This window comes from Dicentrarchus labrax, unplaced genomic scaffold (assembly GCF_905237075.1).
Source record: "Dicentrarchus labrax unplaced genomic scaffold, dlabrax2021, whole genome shotgun sequence".
Classification (NCBI taxonomy): Eukaryota; Metazoa; Chordata; class Actinopteri; family Moronidae; genus Dicentrarchus; species Dicentrarchus labrax.
In genome coordinates, this window is record NW_026136723.1 from 20682781 (window position 1) to 20709226 (window position 26446).

Here is a 26446-nt window from a genome sequence, read left to right on the forward strand (position 1 = left end):
ATGTGAAATTATAACCAGGTAGTCCATGTTTAATAGCCTGGATAACCTCAATACCAACAAACACTTGTTCAAAGCTGCATCCATGCAGCCACACTTTATTATAGTCACAGAATATTGGTGCAACACCGGTCAGATTAGCTTGTAAATCTATCTTCTATTTCTAAGACACAGAATAGCTGAGAAACTGTACAAAATCTCTACCCTTCCAGGACCAGAGGAAAACCTGAGCATGTACGCAAAAGCTATCTGGCTGTAACAGCTGCTGTACCTGCTGTTCAGTTGCTGGTGCTGACTCACTGCCAAGTCTGAGCCATTCATAAAAAATACAGTATCAAAAGCTCCCAGGAAAGCAGGCACTGCAAAAAGAAAAGAAAAAAAACCCCAGCAATCAAAACCTCCTGGAGTGAGGGTCACTATGTTCTCTGACGGCAGCATCAGCACCCGCACATGACGATGAACTGCTGCGTCATAACCTGCCGACAGGTAGTCAGAGGAACAGTCAGCCGGAGAAATCAGTTCATGTATCCAGATTCAGTCGATTGGGCTCAAGGACTTCCTGTGTTTCCGCTCAGGGTGACTCATACCGAACAGTCTACTGTACATAGTGTAATGGTGCTGACAGAGAGGACTGGCTTATTGATTGCCATGGGAGAGGTATCATACTCTTTCATACAGGACAGCACACTGTGACGCTCTGACACAGTTTAAAAGAGAGAAGGGGGGGAAAAAAGTGCTATTTTCAGAGAATATTTTGACATTGTGTTCTTCCTGTTTTCCAGCGGACACAATGACAACCTTCTTACAAACAAGTACAACTCATTTATGTTACAAAAGGTGAGCTGTATTCTAAGGGCAACTTTCTTGTTTAATTTAATGTTTGACAGTGTTGTTAATTCAGCTGTAAGGTCATTTTGTACAAAGAAAATATCAGTGTCTTCAGTAATGGTCAGAGTTATTTGTGAACTCTTTCTGTTTTAGGCTTATGTCAGTGTGACCTTTTTATTTAACATTATTGCATACGTTTGCAGTATTTTCAACAACTAATGATTTTACAGTAACCACAATACAAAGGCAGCAACACATGTGACTTATGTCAGGTTCTCTACCTGGTTGTCACTGAGCCTGTACATTCTATCTGATGTCTGTTTTAATCATGCCCTTGTGCACCCTTCTCACTTTGTTTCTGTAACAGGACGTTGCTGGAAAAGAGCATGCATGGTCAGTCAACCTACCCTGAATGAAGAAAGATTGAATAAATGAAATTTAGCAATATGTGGTAATGGATTCTACTAATTACCTTATTTATAAGGCAGGTTAAAAATCAACTAACAGGCTACATTGTCACTTATATTGCCGGTCAAAATTAAAGAGAAAATTGCTGTTTTAATTTTATATTCATTTTTTATATGTCGCCATACCAGTCGGTGCATAGCTGAAACAACTGCTGTAACTCTTCAGAATCTAGAAATCTAGTTTAATATAGAAAAAGTTCATACCAAAGTTATAAGTTCCATGTTGTGGATTAACTCACCTTCTCCCACCATGGACACTCCTATAGACATTCCCATGAACTTGCTCTTGGTCCATACATGGGCGTTGACACACATCCTCCTCTCCCGGCACTCACAGTAAAACCCTGACACTGGTGGATGATGGGACACCTGCTCCGCCACAAATCGGACTCTGTAGCATTCTCCCGGTGAATCGTCAACCTGCTGTGTGTTGTTGGGACCCCTGCTTGGCTCCCAAGAAGACCCCTGGTTCGATCTGACCAATGGTTTGACTTTTTCCCGAGGCACTTCCCAGGAACAGTGGAAGGTCTCCCCCAGCACGGGGTTGTAGGGCTTCTTGGCCACGGCACCTTTCCGCCCCTCGTGAAAGGCTGTCAGGTAGTACTCGACAAAACGGACTATTCGGTCCTCGGCTGTGGCCCCTGCTGTGATTGACAGGAACATGTCAGGGTGGGCCATGAAGTTGGCGTACATCTCCAATAGTGATCGCTTTTCCAGAATGAAGGTAGGCAGCACCACCTAAGAAAACCAAAAGGTTGAGAAATCAAACGATTAAATAAAAAAATTACACACTAAAAACACCACATTTATGACACACAAACTTTTATTCTCACCAGTCTTTAGTTCTATCTTAAAAGTCAGTGTTTCAGTGTTTCAGTGTCTTACCCGTGTGAGGTCCATGCCAAGTTTGAGCTGGGAGAGCAGGTGGAGAATGATGCTCCGCTGGTCGTCCAGGACACCCAGGTCCTCCTCTTCATTATCCTCCGTATCTGTCACCTCTTCAGTGGGGCTGATGCTTTCCAGCCCGGTGTGGTGCTACGGAAACGAGAGTATGTGTCAGAGCATGTGGAAGATTCAGAATAAATCTGAGGGGCTGTGAGATGATTAAATGGCCACTGCAGTTTTCAGCAAACGTTACTCAAACAGGAGCAAATGGTGTAGTTGTTGGGGACTATTTTCAGCTGCGAATGAATACACATTTAGTGAGCTAATAAGCAGCAGAACACTGTATGTGGTTTTCCTCAAAATAAACGACAGTGACTGTGTTCACTATAATGAGGAAACATGCACTGCGAATGTGGGTCTCACTGATGAAGCTCTATGGCACAGAAAAACACAATATATCAGGCTTTGGTTACACAGATAATACTTGTAGTAGGATTAATTAATCACTGGTTTTTGTTTGGTTTTATAGGATTTGTTGACAATAAGAAAAATATAGACTATGCCCAGCCTTCTCATTTAACAAGAAAGGAAAATAATCTGTGCATTTTCTTTGTCCTGATTGATTGTGTTCTGAAATGCTACGTATTTTTACAACTTCAAATTAAAAAGTCAATTACATTCTTTACACACAAATCAGACATATGTAGCAAATAATCCTGATTAAAAAGGTTGAAAACCATCTGCATTTCATCTGGAGTCTGATGGTGCTCAATATTCCACATATTCACAGACACGGTTGTACACCTGTCACTTGGAAAGGCCAAGACGAGGAAGATGAAGCCATTTTCTCTCAATACCAATGATAAGGTCACACTACTCATTTAGGCCAGCGCAAGACCTGAAGCAACCTATAAATACCAAAGGACACAACTTCATTTACTTTTCACTGCAGCCCATTCACACTCCATTCAGCCAATTCATCCCACCTTTCAGGCCACTTTCGGTGTTTCGTATGGAGCACTACATTTCTTGGAGTACCCTGAGTGCCTCCTGTTCACTTCTAACAGCCTTCAGCAAGGACCTTCATAATGCCTTCAAAATGCCTTCATGGGCGTATGATACTTGGCATTGGTAAAAGCAGACAAAAGTTGTGTCCTTCATTTGTGTTCCAGGATTCAATTGGAAACTGGTTAAAGAAGAGCTGATGCCTTTGATATCTCCTGCAGTGACTTGGGGCAGGAAGGAAGAAAAAAAAAAAATAACAAGAAAGAGGCTGATGTATAATGCAGAAAGTGCTCTCGAGCCTGTGGGCAACAACAACTCCCTGTACACCCCCTCCGCCCTACTGCTTCGTATCCTCCATTTCCATCTGTGTCTCTATGCAATAACATTCAATGCCTATGTGTTATTTTTCCAGCTTACAGATGCTTCATTTTAGTGAAGCTGCGGCAGGAAAATGAGCAAGAATACTGAGGGAATCTGAACAGAAACTCCTGGTAGCATAATCGCATGCTCCTGCAGAAAGGGGGGGAGAAACGCTGAAGAGAAAGACATTTTCAGGACCTGAGTGCCTGCCTGTCACCTGAATATTTCATTCCATGCATGCATGCCAAAAGCTCCACACATCCACTCACACTTTAAGTCCACACACCCTGCACCACAAAACATTTTACACACACACACACGCACACACGCACGCAAGCACGGGAGCATGCTTGAACACACACGTACGCACTCACGCACTCACGCACGCATGCACTCACGCACGGGAGCATGCTTGAACACACACGTACAGGAATCCCTGGAGCTGGTTGGTTCTCGGAGCAGAGTGATATATATAGAAGTGAAAGGGAAAGAGTGGAGGTACTGTAGGGGGAGGAGGTCTGTTATGATTCCAGTGGTTCTAACTAATTAAAGAGGCTCCTGACAGCAACAGGAAATTACTGCAGAAGAGGTCAGAGCATCTCCGCGGAAGCCCTCAAGGGGATATATTGGTAGACTTAACGTTAGTGGTTGTCATTAGCTAAGATTTTCTAATGCAGTTTAACGTGTCCAGGAAGGCGTAATAATGTGTCTCAAATAATAAATAAATACCAAGAGTGTTACTAATGTTGGATACTGAGTCTTTTAATTTGACATTTTGTTGTCACTCTGCATGCAGTTTTAATATTTTAACTTTTTTACCGCCTAGTGTTCTTTAATTATTGTTAATCTTACAGTTTAATACTGATGCCTTTATATGACCTACATAAACAAAACACAAGACCATCAGTGAGAGGATATCCTATACAGCTCTTTCTACAGAGATATTTGGATTTAATCCGATTCCCCTGGAAATTAATGAAACCAGGTGGTAGAAACACTTCCATTTTTGTCCACATGGGCCATCAGAATCAACACAAAATTAAAGTTCTTTGTAGGGGCTTTAAGTATCTTTACCATAATGTAAAAACATAACTGTTTTTTTGGCCACATAAAGACATATTAGAATTTAATAGTTGATTTATATTTTGTAATAATCTGAATCTGAAACTACTAACTGTCAGATAAATAAAGTAAAAAGTATATTTGTCTCTGAAATGTAGTGGAGTAGAAATATAAATTAACATAAAATAGAATACTCAAGTAAAATTACAGTAAACTAAAGTGTTTATAAAATAAATAAAAATGTAGAACTGAATTTATTAATGTACTATTACCCAACAGAATGGATCAACACCAACCAGGGAGATTTTTAACAATCTGGCAACCCAAAAGGAGTTTTTATTGAGTGCTTATAATTGATCTATAAAACATTGGTAAATATTTATGAAGTGCTTTATAAATTATTCCTATTACAAAGTTGTGCCCATTAATTCAATAATCTCAGTTAGACATCTTATTCATGGTGAGAAGAAGATGTTGGGTATTTCACCTTTTTCAAAACCCATTTCAGCAACTTTAAAGGACTGTTGGTGTAAATGTTTACCACCAGAACGAGCCCTGCTGGCTAGTTTGTTCTATAATTTATGAAGTCAACCAATACTGTTGGAGGAAAACTATGCTTCGCATTTTAGATAAATTATGTTCACTGCTAAAATGCAACCCAGTGCACGCTGGGTAACTCCTTAGGCTGCCACTTCATTATTCACCCCCCATATCCAAAACAGATGCAACAGCACACAATGCGATGACACATGCACAAACACAAGCTTGTAAACACTCACGCTGCATTGCTGTGTAGCAACAGGCTTGACCTGCATAAAACTGGATCTCATCTCCAAAAAAAAAAAAAAAAAAAAAGATGGCCCCAGGTAAACACAACAGTAAAATCCAGCAAAAGGAGAGAAGTTAAAGCTTCTTGCTCCACAAACAGGATAACCACTCAGCACGAGGCTTGAGTCAGTGTAAAATCCAATTACAGAGGTGTGCTCTCAATTGAAACCCTGTCAAAAACTGTATCTTTTGGAGAGTTTAAAGCTCTGATAGCCACCGCAAAGAAAACAAACACTCTTCTTCCTCTACTGAATTTGCTGACTGAATGAGCAGCCTTCTTAAAGGAGTCTTGTTAGAGAGACGTACAATGTGGCTGAGTTAAGGTGGTGAAGCTGTTGTGCGTGACTTGCAGAGAGAGAGAGAGAGAGAGAGAGAGTCTCCCTCCTCTCTGCCTACCACCCACTCTGAAAAACAGGGGAGGGGGGGAGGGGAAAAAAAAAGCTCAGGGAAAGTCCTAGTGACGTTTCCCACTGCATCCTCCCATCATCCCTCTGCTGTGTTTCCCTACATCTCTTTCCATTTTTACATCCTCCTCCCTCCTGTCCTCCCCTGACATGGCTTCCTTGCCTCTATCCCTCCCTCTACACCTCCACCTTCCCTGCATGTATCTAGTACATGTGGTAGGGGTGTGTACATCAGCTTGCTTAATTACCACTAGTCTGGCAGTTTTGCAAGCCTACAGTAGTCAGCTCCTTTTCAGGAACCCGGGCTCGCTATCTGTCTCACTCTCCAACATGCTTTATATAACTTTTTTTGCAATCCGTCTCTCTTCTGTCTCTCGGTACAGTAACCGTCTTCTTCTCTAAATCTGTTCCAGCCTGACAGTCTTCCTTTTAATTGACTCCAATCTCATGTTTGATTCATTCTTCCTCCGCCCTCGCGCTGTCATCTCTGTCATTGTTTCTTCCATTCACCCTCCCTTCCCTCATTTCCTCATTCATGCCATCCACTATTCTGTTTCATCACCATCTTTCTCCTTAACCGTCTCCTTATCCATTCGCCTGGTGTCCCCCTCCCTTCTCCCTGTTCTCTTTTGTTACTCTCACACTGAATACTTCTCAGTTTCTTTCTCTTTTCTGTCCACCTCTGTCTGTATCTATCTATCGCTCTCTCTCGCAAGTCATCAGGGGAGAGTGTGGGCGTCTGCAGGAGGCTTAGATAGGGCAAGTCTGCTCGTGCTCCTACTTCAAAGACTCCTTTTCCTTCTCGGTTGGAACGGGCTAAACTTTGAGGGGCTTGTCCTCCCTCAGCAGCCACCCTCTTCATCCCCTATCATCATCATCACTTCCATCTTCTTTCTTTTCTTCGACAAAACACCTTCTGAGAACCGGGGGATAGACTCAGCTCCTGAACCTTTGGCTATGAAACCATTCCCCACCAGAAGTGTCCTCTTTCTAGCTCTACCTTTGAAGTCTCGATGTTAGAGTAAAGTGGATTTCTCCACCTTCTACTCCTTTGGGCAAAGACAACAAAGAAAACATAAAATGGTAACCTGCACTGTGAATTGTCATCAGTGCAGGGAGGTAAGCTTTGTTGTGCAAATTAAATTTTGGCTCAGCCCAGCTCTAACTAGATTTGAATTAGCTGGATGTGTTTCCTGTTGTGTTTCCACTTGCTTAGTTGCTTAACTTGACCCTGAACCAGACGTTTAACCGGCATTGTCATCCCTATTCACATAGTGTCATGTCATGTCAGTATGTTTCTAACACCAAGAGTACAGAATGACAATTAGCATGTATTATACTGTATAGAATTAGTTTGTATGGATTTGGAGACTAATTATAGCAGCGCCACCCAGTGCTGCTTAATGGGCCAGTATGCTTCTTCAGAACTGCTTGTCGGATGGTCGGTTGGTTTCGTTAGATGCATCCAAACTTACATGCTAAAAACAGCAAAGTCAAACAAAAGCACAAACAAACTAACCGATCGAGAAAGCGATAGACCAGCAACTCCTGTGTTGGGTAAAATAACTGGTTTTTATCAAGAGTCTGGTGGTTTTGAAGGGAATATAAATCAACAGAAAAGCTTCAGTTTAAAAAAAAAGTTGTTGCTGCCCTTGTCCACAGCAGTGAATTGCTTATCTTTCATTCTTGTACATCTGCATGCTTCTCTAAACTTAGGTGACTCTGCCTGGACTAAGAGCTCAGAGCACCAAGTCAGTGTTGGTGTTCAACATTATATCTCTAGCACAGGAGCTTTGGACCTCCTGAGAGTTGAGGCAGAGAAGCTGTATGACATCAGACGAAAAAACAGAAAATATTTAACCTTCCTGCAACCTTCGTACAAATACATACATTCAAAAACTCCTGAGCAGAGCAGTCGGATAACTTAGACAAACTAAGCATGTCCCTATACTTCATGGACTTGCTCAGCCGGGAGCAGAACCATAAAAAGAAATTTGTGACAAGCTGAAGTCAGCTGGTCACGTAAAGCTGACAACAAGACGTTGGAAGCGTTGCATTCGGAGCAATCAATTCACATGAATTACTTTTACATATGTTTACTTCATCAAATATCAGTTGCTGATAAACTAATCAAATCAAACTGTCTGTCAATCAGTGTCATAATATTGCTACATGCTGTTTCAAGCATAATGATATTGATAGTGCTTCTGATATTTAAATGTATAACCAATTTGTTGTGAGATGTTTGTATACATATTTTCACTCTTTTTTCGCAGTAAAGAAATGGGAATGCATTTACTTAAATTATAAAATCCAAAATGTTGATTTCTAAAGGTTAAAATTAAATGCATCAGAGCTTTAAGTGTGTGGATTTCCGCCGCTTTCTGTGCACACTGTTATACTGCTACTGAAGTATTGGTGTTCCGCCTGTTAACCCCTCACCCCTCTCTTGTCAACATGGCATTTTCACTATCAGGACAGCAGCTGACTAGATGTGTTTTGTTTAACATCATTCCCAGTAAACCCTCAGGCAGCCATGTCTATGCGTGTTAAACTAACATGTTCAAAATCACTTAAAAACACCTCCTGCCCAGTGTGACATTTATGCACTACATAATCTTCCAAACACCGTCTTTGTGCTTTATCCTTTATTTGAAGAAGAATCAATTCTATTTTAATAATTTGAAGGTTTCCCCAACTACAGTGAAGTAACAACTGTGTGTATTTGTCGAGCTCCACTTCCTCTGTTAAATGTCAGGTATGTTTTGAATGTCAGCTTCCAGGGAGATGCTGAAAAGCTTCCAAGGGCTTCCATTGTTGGTCCTATCTGGCATTTATTTTTACCTTGCATCTGTCGTTTTATATAAGTTTATACAACAAACTCCAGTGGGATGAAAAAAAGGAGACAGTTCTGTTAATAGGGCCAAATTTCCTTATGTGACAAAGGTTATGTTACTGAAGCTCAGGTAACCAGCAAAGTTACGGCAACCAAAACCCCAATAAGGAACCCATCAGATCCATATGAATCACGAGGGTCATATTTTTCATTCAAACCTGAGAACTTCCCTGAAAGGCAACGAGTTTGGAGCTATGTAATTAGGCCTGTAGTAATTTTATGTTAATTAGCAGCTTTAAAGGCATTTAATGATAACAGATGTCTGAACAGACTGCCCTGCATTTACGGGCTTTGTCTCAATTTAGGACATAAATGTCTAAAAATACTTTGTGCAGAGAGCTACAGCTAAGGCACAACAATGAGGAAATGATTAAGAGTAGCTTGTAAAGCTATTTTAGCATTTTGGGCTATTGCAAAAAGAGCAGAGCTAAATCAGCACCAGGGTTTCTGCCAACACTGTCCATACAAAATCACAAACAATTAGGGATGCACAAAAATTATCAGGGCCGAGAACTCAACAGCAGGTAATGGGACATTTCTATTATAAATGATCCCAATAATTCAATTATTGGTTTATTTTGGATTCTTAAGCAAATCGATTGATAAGCTTTATGTTGTATGAAAGTAGTGAAAGTATGTTTGTGAAGTTTTTTGATAAACTTTACTAGAAGAAATAAATGAACATTTGAAACTGTCAGAACTGTTGTTTGTTTTTGTTGTGTAAACAATAATTATGTCAGTTAGATTTGGTTGGAACAGAGCTGTTTGAACATTATATCATCCATCTTTGCTCGTCTTTCTTACCCGAGTGTGTAAAAACAACAGGTTATGAACTTCTTTTTAAAATACAAAACTGTAAAATTATCGATTATCTTATTGGTATCGGTCATGAAAAGCACCCGAATATTGATTATCATATCGGATTAAAAAAAAAAATCCATATTGTAACTAAAAAACAGTTACTGAATGTAATTTATGAGACGTGGTTCTTGTCATTTAGTTTGAGGTAATTTGATTGGCATTAGCTTAACGTCCTGATTCGCTGAGGGCCTCTTGACTGTTTTTTCATCACCCTAATGATGGAACATGATTATCTAATCACCATCAGATGTGTAACTAGAGTGTGGCCTATATAACAAACCACTGCCTTTGTCTTACTATGATAGACCCTTTTCACAGCAGACATTTTGACATGTCAAAGCAGGAAAAGCACAGGTGTAACCAATCACATTAACAACGCCTCTATTCCATTAAGTGTCCCAGTAAGCCATGTCAGTGAGTGAGCGTGTACAAATACCAGAGCCCTGGTAACTGGCTCCACAAAATGGAATGCAGCCATCATTAATGTTATAAATTCCACCTGTGCTTCCTGCTTTGACAAGTTAAAATGTCTGCCGTGAAAAGGGTTGATTGTTGATCTTGAACAATTCTTTCTTTTCTATATTATATTGAAGCAGAGTGTGTAATCTATCAAACTGAAGCTAAAGGAAAATGCATGAAAGCTATTAAAGGTGACAAAAGCAGCAAAGTGTCAGCTTCCACAAACAGGAGATAGTGTTGGGGGGAAAAAACACTTGAATGAGAAAGCGAATCAACACTGTGCCAGTATCAGACCTCCCGAATCTCTCCCACTCCTTCACAAAAATGAGGCAAGTGGGGCTAAGATGTTGAGTTTCAGAGCCTCATGTATAAATTATAATGAGCTGTTTCATCAGTAAAGCATCTAATGAGAGGATATAAAATACAGCCGGTGCAGAGACAGTGGTTAGGCGCGCGCACACACACACACACACACACACACACACACACACACACACACACACACACACACACACACACACACACACACACACACACACACACACACACACACACACACACACACACACACACACACACACACACACACACACACACAGAAACTGTACACCATTACACTTGGCGGTGAGTCATCCTGAAGCCAGTTTGAGTTAAAGTGGAGCAATTTAATAGTAAACATAACCACATAGCTACATTTTGAGACACTAAGCACAAAGACGGTGCTGTTGTCTGTTACAGTGGTCTGGTGTCAAATCTGTATGCCATATTAACATATTTAATGTGAACTTAAAGCTTTTTGCGGTTCCCTCTGAGGATGAACACATTGGCTATACTGCCTGATCCACACATTATGATTGGCTGTACTGGAAAAAACTATTTACTATATAGCTTTTATTCAGAATGTTATTGATTAAGACTTTAAAACTTTTTTCATCACATTCTGGATGCAGTATGATGAGTGACTTTTATGTACCATACTTCATATCTATAAGCGTATATGTCTCAGGCACACATGGAAAACAAACTACAGCAATGAGCTAAGACAAAGTTTTCAGATAACTTTCAAAAGAAATAAAATATATTTTTGTGGTGTTTCATGCCTACAGCAAGAAGTTTTCATTTAAAACACAAAGTTTGGGATGTCTCCAATAGAAGTGCAGTAAGAGACAAGAAGGGAAGTATTTTCCAACAGGCAGATGGTATTTCCAGTTTCCTAAACTAAATCTAGAGTTCAATAAAGAGAGTGGATTACAGAGCACAGAGTGAGTCATGGGTTGATATTTTCCACGCTGAGTTAAGACCCGAGAACACGCAGCTCTTTATTTGAGGTTTTTACTCTGGGACTGACAAAACCTTTATGCTTGATAATAAGACTTAGAAAATTAAAAAGAAAAAAACCCACTATTTTATTACTTTGGCTTGTCATTTGCAAGTTGAGAAGCAAAACACATCTTATTGATTTAGCTTTGAATAAACTTAAATTCATTATTCCATTGCATGGTGCAAGTTGACCACACATGCTTGTCTAAAAATACGAAGATTATTAGACACTGTTAAAGCATTACAATAAATCTTATGTTCACATCTCCCTCTGGCAGTGCAGCTGACTAATATACTGAATCATACAGAAGAGCTGCTCATCAGATGACTTTGCTGCCCTCTGCTGGAATAAAAAAGAAACAATAACCCAGAGACTTTAGCTCAAAATGCAGGAAAGGACAAAAGAGAAAGGAAATAAAAACATCTTATTTAGCTACTTTTCTGGAGTTTCCACCTTTTTATACAGTTTTTATAGAAGAAGAAACTCTCAATCTAAAAAAAGTATATATCTTTAACATGGACATCAGAAAGAAAGCACTCCAACAGGTCTCCTACCTCCTCTCTTTTTCTGTTAATACAGAACTGACTGAAGGTCTGTCATTAACTTTCTGTTTGCAGGAGTTTTAATCCATAGTAACACAGTGGATGAGTCTAATATGTGCCAAAGATGTGCACAGGTGCATCTGTTTGCTATTGATTTCTGCAAGCACCAGCAAATTTATCCTCCATTTTCCCACAGTCACGCAGTGGCCCTGTGCTTCCTCTTGTTGCCTGCATACTAGGACCAAATATAAAATGCGACTGTGGTGCTAAATAATTCAAATAGCAAACCTTTATTATTCTGGGGTAATGTATTTTCTCCCTTGCGCTCAAGACTACTCACAAGATTACAGGGGGAAATGGTAAACTGGCAAATGACCAAGATTAGAAACTGAAGATTAGATCAAGAGCTGACCTTGAGCAGTACTGGAAACTAAACATTTTGTTTTTAAGGTGGGGTGACACCTGGCCAACAAATACTGAAATATGAGCTAAACAAGAAAATGTCATTAAATCCATTAATAATGCAAGTCTCTCCCTTTGTTTCTAGCGCTGCCTGCATACAAAGAATAAATGTTAAATACCAAACCTCCTGATTCAGTGGCCCAAAGCATCTTGCAGGTAACTTCATCTGCATTGTGTTTCCCTACCACAAGATGGCAAAATAACCACCTCACCAGATCCACCTTTACATGGCCAAACAATACACATTAGGTATATTATTATACCCCCAATATCTGCCCTTCATTATCTAAACATCACCTTGAGTGTCTACAGATTCCTCCTCAACCTTTCCATCTCCTTCATGCCAAGACAAAACTTTCAATCACTCTGACCGGACAGGAGAGTCATCAGATGGATGATGGCGCTGAATCTCATTAAAAGATGAATAAACGTCAGTGTCAGGGTGGACTAATGCGCCTTGGCAATCTGCACTGCATCTCCTCCGTCTCTCTCTGCCCTTCTTCTTCAAACGCCGACCAGAGCATCTTTAAAGGCTCTAATGAAATCTGGTTGAAGCTGCAGGGCAGAGCCGAGAAGCAGGCAGGAGGAAAAGTGTAAAATATAACAGAGTAGTGATGGGCTGCGGTAAAAAGTCTAACTTTAAATGTGTCAGTGCAAAATAAGATGTCTGCTTTTCTTTTCTTTTCTTTTCTTTTCTTTTTTAGACACCTACACAGATTTTCCATCTTGTGATGACAGTAGATGATATGGTACTGGGTGGTTTTGGAAAGAAGACTACAATTTCAGCTTCGTACTCTAACAAATCTGTTAACAGACCACTGACACTGTTTACACAGTAATTGACAGGCTTGACAGTCTTCTGAGAGCTAATATCTAATCGAATGTCTAAACTTGACAGGATAGAGTACGAATTATTTTCACTTATGAGGCGTTAAGCAAGTTTCAAAAATGATTTTACTTGGGAGGCGTAAAATAAGCCCTTCCTTTCAGAGATATTCCCACGTCATTTTTAATTCCAGATGCTGATGTGCTGACAATATAGTCACACATTAAGTGACAGTATGAGGAAAAAATATAATTTTTAACATGATTTATAGATAAAACAGCTAAATGTTTGCAGCAGTTTACTTTACTGTCCATCAAGAAACTCTCAGAAATCATAGAGAGTTGAGGCAGAGCAGCCGGAGGATATCAAAGGGAAAACCATAAAAACTATTTCTTCGTAAAATATGATCCAGTTTCACCAAAATCAGTAGTTAATGGCGTGCAACTTACTGCGTAGTGCACTAATTGACCTGAAACCAAAAGTTTTGTCGTGCAGGAATGGGCATACGGGTTGCAGAGTGAGAATGACAGAGGCGCCATTCACCCTTTTTCGACTCAGTGTAGCATCAAAATGATTTGGAAGCTGTTTTAAGGTAGAAAAAGTACATAATGTTGCTTTAAATCATAGTATGAGACTGCAGGTCATAAGAAGTATAATGTAATACTTGCAATTTTGTGATGGAGTTAAACCTAAATAAGCTACAACATTGAAATATTATCTTAAAAGGTTGATATGGTAAGCGTGTTATTAAACTGTTGCCCATTTATACATACAGCAGGCACAGAGCGACATTAGAATTCATGTTTTCTTAAGTAAAGAAATATCTGTTTCTGCTAAATACTCCACTTTATTCACAAACTGATTGTTAACTTTGTCAGCAGTTCGGTGCTGAGCAGTTAGTGTACAGTAAGTTTATCAGAGCCAAGTCAATTAAGTTATGTGCCATAAAACCAAAACAATAAGCTGAAAGATGGTAAAATGCAACACGAAACTGAGGGCCAGATTATTCTCTCTGGTTTCATTACCACAAGTGACACATTTCACATTACACATTTTTCCACTATTATTATGAATCAATTAAAATTCTTAAAAAATTAAGTCTTGCTGTGGCTGCTGGTATAATAAGCAAAATGTATCTTGAGGTAACATTTATTGAGAAAAATATGTAAAATATGATCAAATCATCTAAGTCTCAAATGGTATTTTTTTTTTATATTTTCCTCAGTGTATGTATCTTATTTTGTGACAGGCATGACTCATTAGTGGAGCATAGTATCCTGATAGGACACTGTAGTGGGCAGAAACATACTGACAGTGGCAGTGCAGACTGTGGGCTGAGGCCCTCTGAATCATAACTGCCATAATACTGTCAAAAATGTCTTTAAAAGGTGCCAAATCACCATTACGAGCTGCCTCCCTTCTCTGCTCTTAATTGTGTGCCATGACGTATGTTGAACAGCTTGACAATTAGCTGTAAATGGGTTGACACTGCAACGCTGTAATACCCATTTTATACTCATATGTCAATAGAAAATGATCATTAACGTGACAGATTATATCTCTGTGCCTCTAGATTAGGCCGCTGCCAGCACAGCTAAATCCCTCGCAGTAGTCACCAGGGTGCCGATTCACTGCTCACATCAAGAGTAAAATGCCCCCCCCCCGCCGCCGCCGCCCCTACCTCCTGCCCCTAGTACCTGTGTTTTGTGGTTAGTATTAAACAAGTGACAGCCCATTACAAGATCTGACATGAGAGGCTGCTCCCTCAATGTTTAACAACAGAGACTTGTGACAGGCGTTGACACAAGTTTAACATTTGACAAAAAGGCTATTACGAGCGGGCGTGGCAGTTAATGCTGCTGAGATGACACTTGCCCCATTAATCTTTCTCTTGTTATTCACAGCTGAGGTTTCCATTATTCTGTTACGTTTGAATAATAGAACAACAGCTCCGAGGATCAATGTGATTCATGTGACAGAAGTGTTACATGAAAGGTGATCCATGTTTATACGATGATCAAATCAACCTTTGTGCCGTTGTTACTGTGACACGGGTTGGCTTTTAGTTGAACAATCTGTTGCTATAGCAACACCTACTGGAAAAGCTCCATGGTAGTTTAACTCAGACATATATGCATAGACGGCGCCCCGCCCCTGGATCGTACACCAGCAACGCTGCCATACGCTGTGTGTGTGGATCTGAGCCATGCCCTCACTCCTGCAGAGATGACAGACAAGTGCATGAATTACAAACCATAGTAACACTTATGATTATTATGACACAAACTATTTTCCAACATGTAAAGTAATTCAGTTCCTGCAAGCCTACATACACTCCTCTCTTGAGTGTCTCGCTCTATTAGGCCTTTTAACTACGGAGATTCTAAGTAAGTGGAGACGATGAAAAATTCTCATAAATCTTTTAATATAAAAACGACAAAATGAAATCAGTTGAAAAAAGTATGTTATAGTGCTTTGTATGACATATCCCAGCAACAGGCCGAAGAGGCTAAAGTGGCGACTATGTATTATATGCCTATGGTTTAGCTTACATTGTTACATCCACCATTTTGTCTGACCTGTGACCAAGATAAAGCTGAAAAAAGTAGCTGATTAATCACAGTCTATCAACAGATTTTGATCATCAATTAATCATTCTGGTCACTTTTCAAGCAAAAAAATCTCTCCATCTTACTATGTGGATGTGATGACCTTTTTCACAGCAGCCATTTTGACATCAAACAGGTAAACACAGGTGTTTCCAATGATACTAATTGTTTTTTGTGTAGCAATCGTCAAAATGGCTGCTGTGATGTGCACATCTAATGGAGACCATACACCACTAGCTACTGCTATCCGCCTACTGTTATCTCATCACATAGGTAGCTAAAAAGGTAGGTTGTAGCTTAGATCAGAGGAAATGGTTTGCTGATTGGTATGACATGATTTATACAGTAAGTTCTGGTAACTAACACTATCAATGTGTTTTTGAGCCAGACCTGATAATGAAACTTTGAAGCTGATGTTGCTCCAGTACTGTGTTCATTAATGTTTGCTCTCTGCAGGCGAGGAAGTGTTGGAAATGAACTCAGATATCTGCGAAGTCAGCTCCTGTATCATTTCCTCCAGTTGCCATGGTCACAAAGCGAGTCGGAAATCATCAACTCTAAAAGCAATGGCAAATAGCCGCGCACATTCACCAGAGCCGCCTTCTCTCTCCAACTTTGTTGTTGATTGTCCAAGTATTGGCTGTCTCTCAACCTGCCTTGCATACTTCAACTACATATTAGAATTCCTTACAATTGCAATTTGCCATTTTTACAGAGCACTGTGGTCCACACGGAGGATCAGAAATATACTAAAATCATCGACTTCGTGCAGAAGGGGTGAGTCTAGAAACACATCCTTCCTGTTTGATTCTGAGACATATCATATTTACTGCTGATGTTTTAGATAACTGAAATACCAACTATAGCATTTTATCTATGTTTCTAAGGTATCCGTGGGAACAAGGAAAATACACAAGCAAAAATGTAAGGCAGAGAACGATAAGCTGCATTTTAAGAATTATGTCTTTTATGATAATATTTTAATAAGTTCAATTCATGTAGCAGTTTACAAAGTGCTTCATAGGGATTCAAACAAATACAAGTTTCCTTCCTTTAGGGTTGATATTGCCCTTTGAAGTTAAGCAACATTTTCAGACATCTGCTTTCCATTTCGGACAATAAGTGAAGCACCAATGTCTCACCCTTCAAGCGTCACACTGTCATCCGCCCTACACATCTACGTCACCGTCACCTGACTTCCATTTCCCCTCCTGGGATCGGCTAAGACCACGTTCACACCACAAGTCCTAATGCTCAGTTCGGATTGCTCAGATCCGATTTTTTGTTTGGCTGTTCACATTACCTTTTAAAATGTGGCCTATATCAGATTCCAGTGTGAACTGTTTGCGGTTTCGAACTGACCCGCATGCACAAAAGAACAATAACAAAGACATCAGACGCAGCACGCTGTTGCACTAAAGTTAGGGAGGTTATTTCAAAATGTTTGTGTAATGGCAGCCGTAACATTAATGAGCAGGTGCTGAGGAGGAGAAGAATGAAGAGAAAGAGAGCCAAATTGGCTATTTTGGCCTTTTGCGGGGTTATGGTTGCAAATTCACTACAGAGGTCTGTGTCTAGGGCTAACTCGCCGGCACATAATTGTGACATATGTCGATGTAGATTGACATAAAAGTCGCATCAAATCCGCCTTGGTTGTTCACACTGCGGCCGCATTGAAAAAAAAATCAGACCTGGGTCTGATTCAGGAACACATATGGAAGTGGTCTAAATCTGATTTAAAAAAAATCAGATCTGGGCAAGATTTGAGTGTTCAGACTACTTCTGAAGAAGTCTGACCTGGTCACTTGATCCCAAAAAAAAATCAGATTTGGGCCACTTTTGCCTGCAGTCTGAACGTGGTCTAAGTTCCAGCTCTATACTGCGTGACCCACTTGTGTGACAGCAGCTCTGTTAAAACTTTCAGAAGAAGAGAGCTTCCTTTGCTGGGCAACAACGCCAAACATGAAAGAATGAAAAAGAAAGTGAAGCAGAAATTGTCTCAGCATTGTCAATACCACAGATTTGTTTCAGTCCACTGGCACGGACAGGAAGTTTGAGAATTAGGAATGAATGAATGGGTTATTTCATTCAGATTTTTCTTACCATTTCCTTTCTTGCAAAGCCTTTCACTTTTAATTCACTTCACTGCAGCAAGAAAATCAACTTACAGAGCCTTGAAATGATAGGTAATCCATCACAGTAAATATTTAGTCAGGTTCACTGTTTCGAGATCTGTTTTTAAAAAAATGTCTGACTGTCTTTAAGAGCTTTTGGAAAGTCTGACATCAAATACTTGAGACTTTTGTTAGAAAATGGTCAGAGCACTTAAGCCTTTTTAATCATGTTCATGTGATGCTGAAGTGTGCTTATGTTCTCTGGGTAGAATCTTCTGAAAACATTGCCCATTAATTTAATGGTTTTTGGCAGCTGACTCTTAAAATCTCTCTTCTTCCTTTAGCATATAAACAAAGAATAACATACAAACAAAAACAGTGAAAACCATGTGCCTCCAAAATGTTCACTTTTCTGAGAGAAGACAAATAGGCCTGTTTTAAGCTTTAAGCTTTAATAAAGGAACACTTAATCCATATGTTTATTTCAAAGAATGCACCATCATGTGATAATGAACTTGAACAATGCCTACCTGAAAAACAGGAAATCAATCTAAAAGTGTGCTGTAAAGGTTTTTTTTAAGCAATAAGAAAAAATGCATAATATGCAACACTTTGTTGGATCGGGTAAAACCATCAGTAGGTTTGTTGACAAGACTAAGATTAAGAACAAGAAAGACTTTCCCAGTGTGAGTCAATGCTATCGGGGGTATCCTGGTAGACTAATACTTATGAAGATATAATATGTAACCACATTAAAATGTCTATAAACACTAGAACTATGTTATTTATTATACAAATTTGTGGACTTACATTTTTTTCAAATGTTTTCAACAATGTTCAAACCCAGAGAAATCTGTAATTTTATTCAGTTTACACTGCGTTTCACACCCATCAATAGTGTCATGTCCCCTCTGCACGAGTCAGCATATTGGTCATCTTGCCAGAAGCTGTCATAAAGTGACTTTTGATCCAGTTTTAAGTGACATTTTTACAATTGACTTCATGACATCTTTGTTAACTAAAAATGTAACCTTCGGCATGTCCTTTGTCCACCAAACAGCGCAGAGAAACACCAATTTCTAAAGTAAAACTGCTTTATTCTGTGTTTTTACCAGTTTTAATCACCGGGTCCATTTATTTGGAGAGGAGGAGACCCCTGCGGATAGTTCGACTCCTGGTAGAAAGCTCCTGAACGATGAAGCTAAACACAACGACACCAATGGTGGTGAAGACAACAACTCCCATGATACAAACACAACGTCATCAAACTTCGTCTTGCGGCAAAAATGACATATTGTACGTTTAAGACAAATACCATATAAACACAATGTCCAAGGTTGGACTCTAGATAGTGTCCTTTGCTGCGCGTCTCATCCCTCATTCCCAATATTTCCTGTATATGTAACTGTACAAATCTCCATCTCCTACACACATTGGACCTATGTCTTAAACACCAGCCAGTAAATGTAAAATATTTTTCTTTTTCACCTAACCAACCCTGTCAGAAAGACTCCAGTTAGAAATCCCAGTAGACAACATTTCATTTTCAGTATCTCCTGGATTAATTGTGCAGCCCTACAGTGGTCTTGACCCCACATCAGAGACACTATAAACTCAGATCTCTCACAGACCAAGACAACAGGGTAAGGAAGAAGAGCAAAACAGAAGACAGGTAATATATATACGTTTCTCACCTCAGCACCATGGGACAGACTCCTTTTCCTGAGAGCCGGGGAGGGCTCGGCTGATCGTAGAGGAGTCAGACCTCCGTTCTTCAACAGCTCCCCTGAGGGCGACTTTGGTACAGTCCACACAGGAACACCATCTGAAAAATGACATGGCAGTGTCAGAGCTGACTGCCGGCTTTTAGTTAACAACAATGAGGAGGAGATACTTGGGATTTACTACTACATGTACTGTTGTTGTGAGTGCATTAATGATTGATTTTGTGTTGAAATTGATAAGAATCATCAAAGAGGGTCTAGGGAGAAAATTCATCACACCTCTATATCCTATTCATTTCTGACATTCAATATTAAAGTTCTAATAAATAGTACTGAACTCAGGGTGTGTGATTGACAAAGACTAGACAGGAAATTGTGTGTGTCTGTTCTGAATTTAATATTTGTTTATCCTTGCCTGTTGTATTCACTGAACTCAGGTCAAAAACAGAAATGATTAAAATGATGATTCATTTTGACTCGGGCCCACAAACAATAAAATGTTCTCAAGAAATATAAGGATACATCCTGACTAATACTGTAACTGAGACTTGAAACAATTACATGCCACTCATTGCAGGCATTTAAAAATCAATAATCATAATCTACAGGTACTCAACCTCTATTGTATTCACCTACAGTATGGACTGTGAGGGGGTGATGAGGCCATAGTTTGCAGTGGTGTTAAGCAAAATGCCTTTAAATATATTTCAGACATGCTGTGGGGGTTACATTTGATATTGTTTTTCTGTCTTTTGAATACGTCATCATGATTTTTGAGCCCATACGTCTGACCACATTGCAAAAGTTTGTGACTGATGCACCAACAAGACTATGGGCCCTTTATCGCCTTCCCCGTTTGAACTGAACCAAAATCACAGGTGCAACACCTCTCTCTGACCATGGTACAGACAAAAAAGCCAAACCAGATCAAATGAATTAGGTTAGATTAAATCATGAATTGAACCAAAATGGTGCCAGTATCCCAGTTCACCTCAACCCTAACCCTAAACACAACATAATCCTAGAATTTTGGCATTTATTTTAGGAGTGCGTCACCAGCATTTCTACATGCAGGGTTTTAGAAAGCCTGACGCTTAAAAATAGAACTTTCTGGGGGGGCTAGCAGCATGCAACATAACAGCATCAAAGTGAAGTTATGTTTTGGCAATTATTTCATAACTTGAAAAAATAGGGAAAGTATGGTCGCGCTCATCAGAGGTGGAGGTACTCAATAAAAAGTAAGGGTACTCATATGGACAAAAATCAGAAGTGCCGGTACTCAGTACTAAACTAACCACATAAAATGTATGCAATATAACAAAAATGCGCCTGAATTACAGGTCAACAAGTTTAATGACTCACGGCAAACACAGAAAAACATGCATTACTTAAGAGGACAACACTGACTAAAAGGCTCATCGCTGGAAATCTGCTCAACACCACCACAAACTAAAGCTTTAAAAAAAGAGACATTAAATTCTGTTACCACCTCTGATAGCCCTCTAAACATTGTGCTTCACCAAATGTGTAGATAATGCAGGGCTATTGCTCTAATCGTATTTTGTGTCTCCTGTACGAACAGACCTATCAGAAAATTAAGCTGCAAGTTTCCTCCTTTAAAAGCTTTTTATACATCACACGAGAAGATCCCATTTCAAAGCACTGTTCATGGAGCGGTACAACTGGCCCTTCTCATCTCCAGTCCCAACACTCAAATTGGGTCAAAAGTCTAATGCACCAAGAGGCTGTTCTTTGATATCCATTAGTGAGAAGCAAGCTGTGCTGACACAAGTCGACATGCTGGTGAGCCTAAGGCGAGTCTGTCTCGACAAAATGTGCTGAAATTGCCCTCAGGCCAGACCTCGGCTTTGGTCAACTGACTGTCTGACTGACAAGAACCAGAAAAGTGTTAGTGAATCTCCTCCTACTATACTGAACACCTATACAGGGGAGACATGAGCAGCGGTGGCTCTGCCCAAAGGGCGAGTGAGATGTAAGAGTTGTAAATACAGTGAAAATTTAATTTTCATTCTCAAGATATTTGGAGGTTAATAGGTTCTGAGAGTTCATTGCAAGATAGAGTTTTAAAGGGAGATATTTCTGAAAATAGTTCAGGCGTTTATTCTTGTAATAATGATTTCTCACAAGTAAGTAGCTGGTTCACCAAGACAATTTATAACAGATACATCTACTCTCTCTGAGATGTCACAATGAAGCACCAGAAGTAGAAATACTCAGTGAGCAGGGGGCTGTCTGGGCCATTGGATAGAGGCATGCAGGTGAATCAAAAGGCTGTTGCAGATCAAACAGTGGAGAGACGAACAGTCATGCAGTAGATGTTTCCAATGGCTTTACCTTCCATTTCTGGGCTGTGACATAACTTCAGATTTTGTGATGCTTTCATATCTAACTCTTACCCTACATGTTTCTTTTGTCCCTTTTATTTTCTATTTAAAAATGTTCTGTTTCTGTATATGTTAAGCTGCAAGGGGACTAGTTTGCAAAGTAAATTTCCTTTAGGGACTTTAATTTCCTTAAAGGAAAATGTTCTGCGTGATAGAGACAGAAGGTTGGGCATCAAGCTCTTTATGGCAGTGACAGAAGGGAGGGAGGGGGGGATCCAGAAAGAGCTAGAGCGAGCAGCAAAGATCCTCCGTGACATCAGCTGATAATATGCTGTCTGGTTTGTGACTGGCAGGTTTTTGGTGGGAGTTTACAAAGATCCTTCAGGTTTCTTGACGTAATAGAGCGGACTCAAACAAGCTGCTCTGGTTTTGTAGTAATAGGAGCCTGGAGGGACTAACGTGCCGGCCAAACTAAGTCCAACCTCATGCTTGGCTCTCTACCAAAGAGTTATCTTGCCCATGCAGTGGCAAAGCTTTCATGTGTGGGCGTAACAAAACCATTAAACCAACCAACCAACCGACCAGCCAGCCACTCCCTTTATCAGCTGCTTTAAATCTGGATGCTGCCCATGCCGGTGAGCCACACTACCCATCACTCAGCAAAACCGAGGATCCTAACAAAAAACTCCTCACTGAGGTGTGGGGGGTACATGCCGGAAGCGGGGAGCAGCTGGACCCCCACAGGACTTATCAGCCAGGCAGCGGAAGGAAAGAGGGTTGTACTTGCGGCCCGGTGGTCCCACTCCACACCACCCCCTGTCTGATGAACAGGTACAGGGTAGGGTGACTGTTGGCGCAAAGAGAAGACCAAAATACTGTGAGGACCGGCAGATTGGCTGGGATCCGGCATCCACCCAAACCCAGACCCCGAAAGACCTTCCCAAAGTCATAGATGGAGGTGGACCAAAACTTCTTGGCTTAAATACTCCACCAAAAACCTGTAGGGCTTAAAAGATGGCAGCGGTTTGGATTCACAGCAGTTACAATGGATTCCAACGGGGACCAAGAAGTCACGACAAAAACATACGTCAAAACCATCCATCCATTTTCCCCTGCTTATCCAGGTTTGGGATGGGATGGGTTGGGAGCAGGTTAATCAAGGTAGCCCATACATCCTTCTCCCTGGCCTTGTCCTCCACCTTTCCTGGGGGATCCCGAAGGGTTTCCTAGCTTGAAGGAACATGACATCCCTTCAGCATCTCCTGGGTCTGCCCCAGGTTATCCTCCCAGTTCCTTGCCCCTGGAATACCTCCACAGAGAGGTGTCTAGGAGGCATTAAGATTCCTGAACGACCTCAAGGAGCCTTGAGGATGTTTGACCTCCTCACTCTATCTCTAAAGGTGTGTTCAAACAAAAAGCAAGGTGAATTTTAGAGACAGCATGGATGCATATAAAGTCAAAGGAAAGACCAGAGCGGGCGAGAACAGACACAATTAACATGGGGCAGCACAATCTGAGGAAAAGAGGCATCCACCGTTATCCCAAGGAATTACTAGTCTGCTTCCTAAACCAACAGCCCAGAGAAGAAAAAGGAGATACACTGGAAGGAAATATCAGAAATAACTTTCTGGTGAGGTCTAGGATCAGTGAGTGGCTAAGCTATGACACACATACAGGCACGCTCCCAAACACACGGTGAGCTTACAGCTAACATCTGCACAGTTAGTACATTGGCTGTTTAGGGTGAATCAACACAGACTGTAAGACAGCAGTCAAATTCGCCTTGCTTTCTGTCTTAACACACCTTTAGGGTGAGCCCAGCCACCTTGCAAAGGAAACTCATTTCTGCTGCTTGTATCTGTGATTTAATCCTTTCGGTTATTAAACTTATGAAACAGCATCAAAAACATCCACAGAGATATCCCAAACAACTCCTACAGCATAATCCACTTGTCTGATATACTTCAAACAATTTTCCTTATGCCAGTAAATACCGGTAGTTAATTTCACTACTTTGGGCTTTGGAACTACGAAGAGGCAACAGTGTGACACTGAAGTAGCACATTTAGCACTTTATTAGCCATTTAGTACAACTATTTTGAACATCTATGTCTCCATGAAAACGTCCAGAACAGCAACTAAATGGACCATGAGCCAAGTGGATTGTGCTGCAGGTGTCTGAGAAACTTCTATGGGCAAAATGACATATTTCTTGCCTTAACTTATTGGTGGCCATTGGGATCAACTGGAACTGCTGTGAATCCAAACTACATCTGCCATCTTCCACACCTTTCAAGCCTACAGGCAGTTAGTGTTTGGTAGATAGATTTTCAATGTATCAGTATTACTTTATATCATCTCCTCTTTCCTGGAGAAAACACTGCTGTTGTTTTATAGTAACTTGACTGTAAATAGATTATGAATATTAAATCTACTTTGGAAAATAGGATTAGTCCACAACGTCTGATGGCTTTCACATTATCTTAAGTCTATTCTTGTACGGTATTTGGGGTCTACCTTCCACCTTTAGGAACCTAATCCTAATCTTCGGTGTTATTCCAATAGAACCACCCTCAGGCTGCAAATGGTTTAAATTGAAACAACTTTATTGGATCCATAGTGATCTGGCACAGAGAGGGTTAAACATGGCAGAGGTCTGACATTTTAGGCACCAGTGTGGATTCCTTTGGCAAAGACTTAATCCTTCGAGGAGATTTAGAAGTGCATAGTATTAGTCATTATATTTAGGTTTACTCATTCACACATAAACCCTGATTTTTTTTTTCTGACATGCATGTTTGGAGACAGTCTGCAAGCCTTTCAAGGATTCTGTAAACAAGATTGACAACAAATTCATGTTCATACACACTTCACATTCAAGCTTGTACTTGGCACTACCATTATAAGGAACTATTGGCATTTCAATGCAATTGACGACATTGAAGAGACACAGTAATGAATATGAAACAACACAGAACAACACTAACAACTACAAACTATGACAAAAAACATAAATGGAACAAAACAAACAATTTAAACATTAAAATGTAACATTCAACAACAATTACTACAAACATTGAAGTTCATGGTACTCATCAGGCAGGGACAAGAGCCACAGTCCAGCTGCCCAAGCTGGACCTTGCCGCTGATGTTGGGCTCTGGAGGAGGGGACTGGAAAGACAAGGGGGATGGGGGAGATGGAGGGGTCGGGGGCTCCAGTAGCAGCACTGGAACGGGGCCCGGGGCAGACTCACCGGAGGGGGCTCCGTGGGCAGCGTGATTGCGCTCTGAGGTCTGGGATTGAGGTGGTGCCTGGCTGTGGCTCTGGGTCTGTTGGAGGATGTTCAGGCACTCTCCCAGGCAGCTGAGTGTGGCGGCCGACGTGGCTTTGAGCAGCAGCAGGTCCTGGTCCAGACAGGAGAGAGGGCCTCTGGTAGGTAGAGAGTCAATGGACTGGACCAGGTTCTTCTGTTGGCCCTCTGCTTGGGACATCACCTGGTGGACAAAAGTGATGTACATAGTCAACATTTAAGATACATAATCAACAGACACATTACTTAAATTACCAATGAGCCACAGATGTAAAGAGATATATCAGATTTTTTCACATAATATGTGGTATCAGGTACTTAGTGGGTAGTAACGTGGGTATAGATGTATGCTAGAAGAGACATCCTGTAACTGCATCTCTCAGCCAGCCTCAGCAGACAATATTTTAATCCACAATGCAACATCAAGAACAATCCTGGTTGCAGTATATAATTTAATGTAGAACAAACTAAAGGAACAGCCCTCTTTAACTGCCACTGGCAGGAAATAAATTAAATACACACATGTTGCTACTCTTTCCTGATGTTTGCTATTGTATTTATGTGTCCATGTTTGATTATGTAATTGTCCAGAAGCTATTAAACACATCAATGAGCCACACTGTTGCATTTAGTGACATATTCCTTCATATTCATTCCTCCCACATCATAAATACAGTAGTGCCCTAAATGTGTGTTAATAAATAGCTGGGAAAAAGTGCCCAACAAATGCACCATTTACTCCTCTTTGAGTACATTTAGCTAAAAACTACAGTGCCTAACTGTTTTTGGAAATTATTTGGGCTTTTCAGATGTTGAAGCTGCAGATCACAGCGGGTGTTTTTAAATATTTATGTCTTCAGTAGGAACCCATGTGTTTTGGGCTGAGAGACACAGACGAGGTAGGGAATTCAGCAGCATAAGATAACTCCAGCTTCATCCCTAATGTCTACTTTCACTATTGACTCATGAATTGCAGACCTAATTAGTAGTAAGTCTGACGTTTCACTGTGGTAAGATCAAGTCCTTGACTGTGAGATGACAATAAGAGGAGTTAGAGGCAGAAATGTGACACTATATCTTCCACCATCTCACATATCTATACTTTCTTACTTGTGCGTAGGAAGTGATACAACTTAGGAT

At 40.5% G+C, this 26446-nt stretch overlaps 1 protein-coding gene across 2 annotated transcripts in view; it reads right to left on the reverse strand.

Moving 5' to 3' along the window:
* LOC127358470 (oxysterol-binding protein-related protein 10) overlaps positions 1-26446 on the reverse strand; it is a 75153-nt gene that overhangs the window by 7202 nt on the left and 41505 nt on the right. For both annotated transcript variants that reach the window (XM_051391598.1, XM_051391597.1), the window contains 4 exons: positions 25250-25490; positions 19621-19751; positions 2178-2327; positions 1532-2030 (listed from right to left, as the gene is read on the reverse strand). In XM_051391598.1, the coding sequence (XP_051247558.1) occupies positions 1532-2030; positions 2178-2327; positions 19621-19751; positions 25250-25490 (1021 nt within the window). The remainder of the gene's footprint in view (positions 1-1531; positions 2031-2177; positions 2328-19620; positions 19752-25249; positions 25491-26446) is intronic.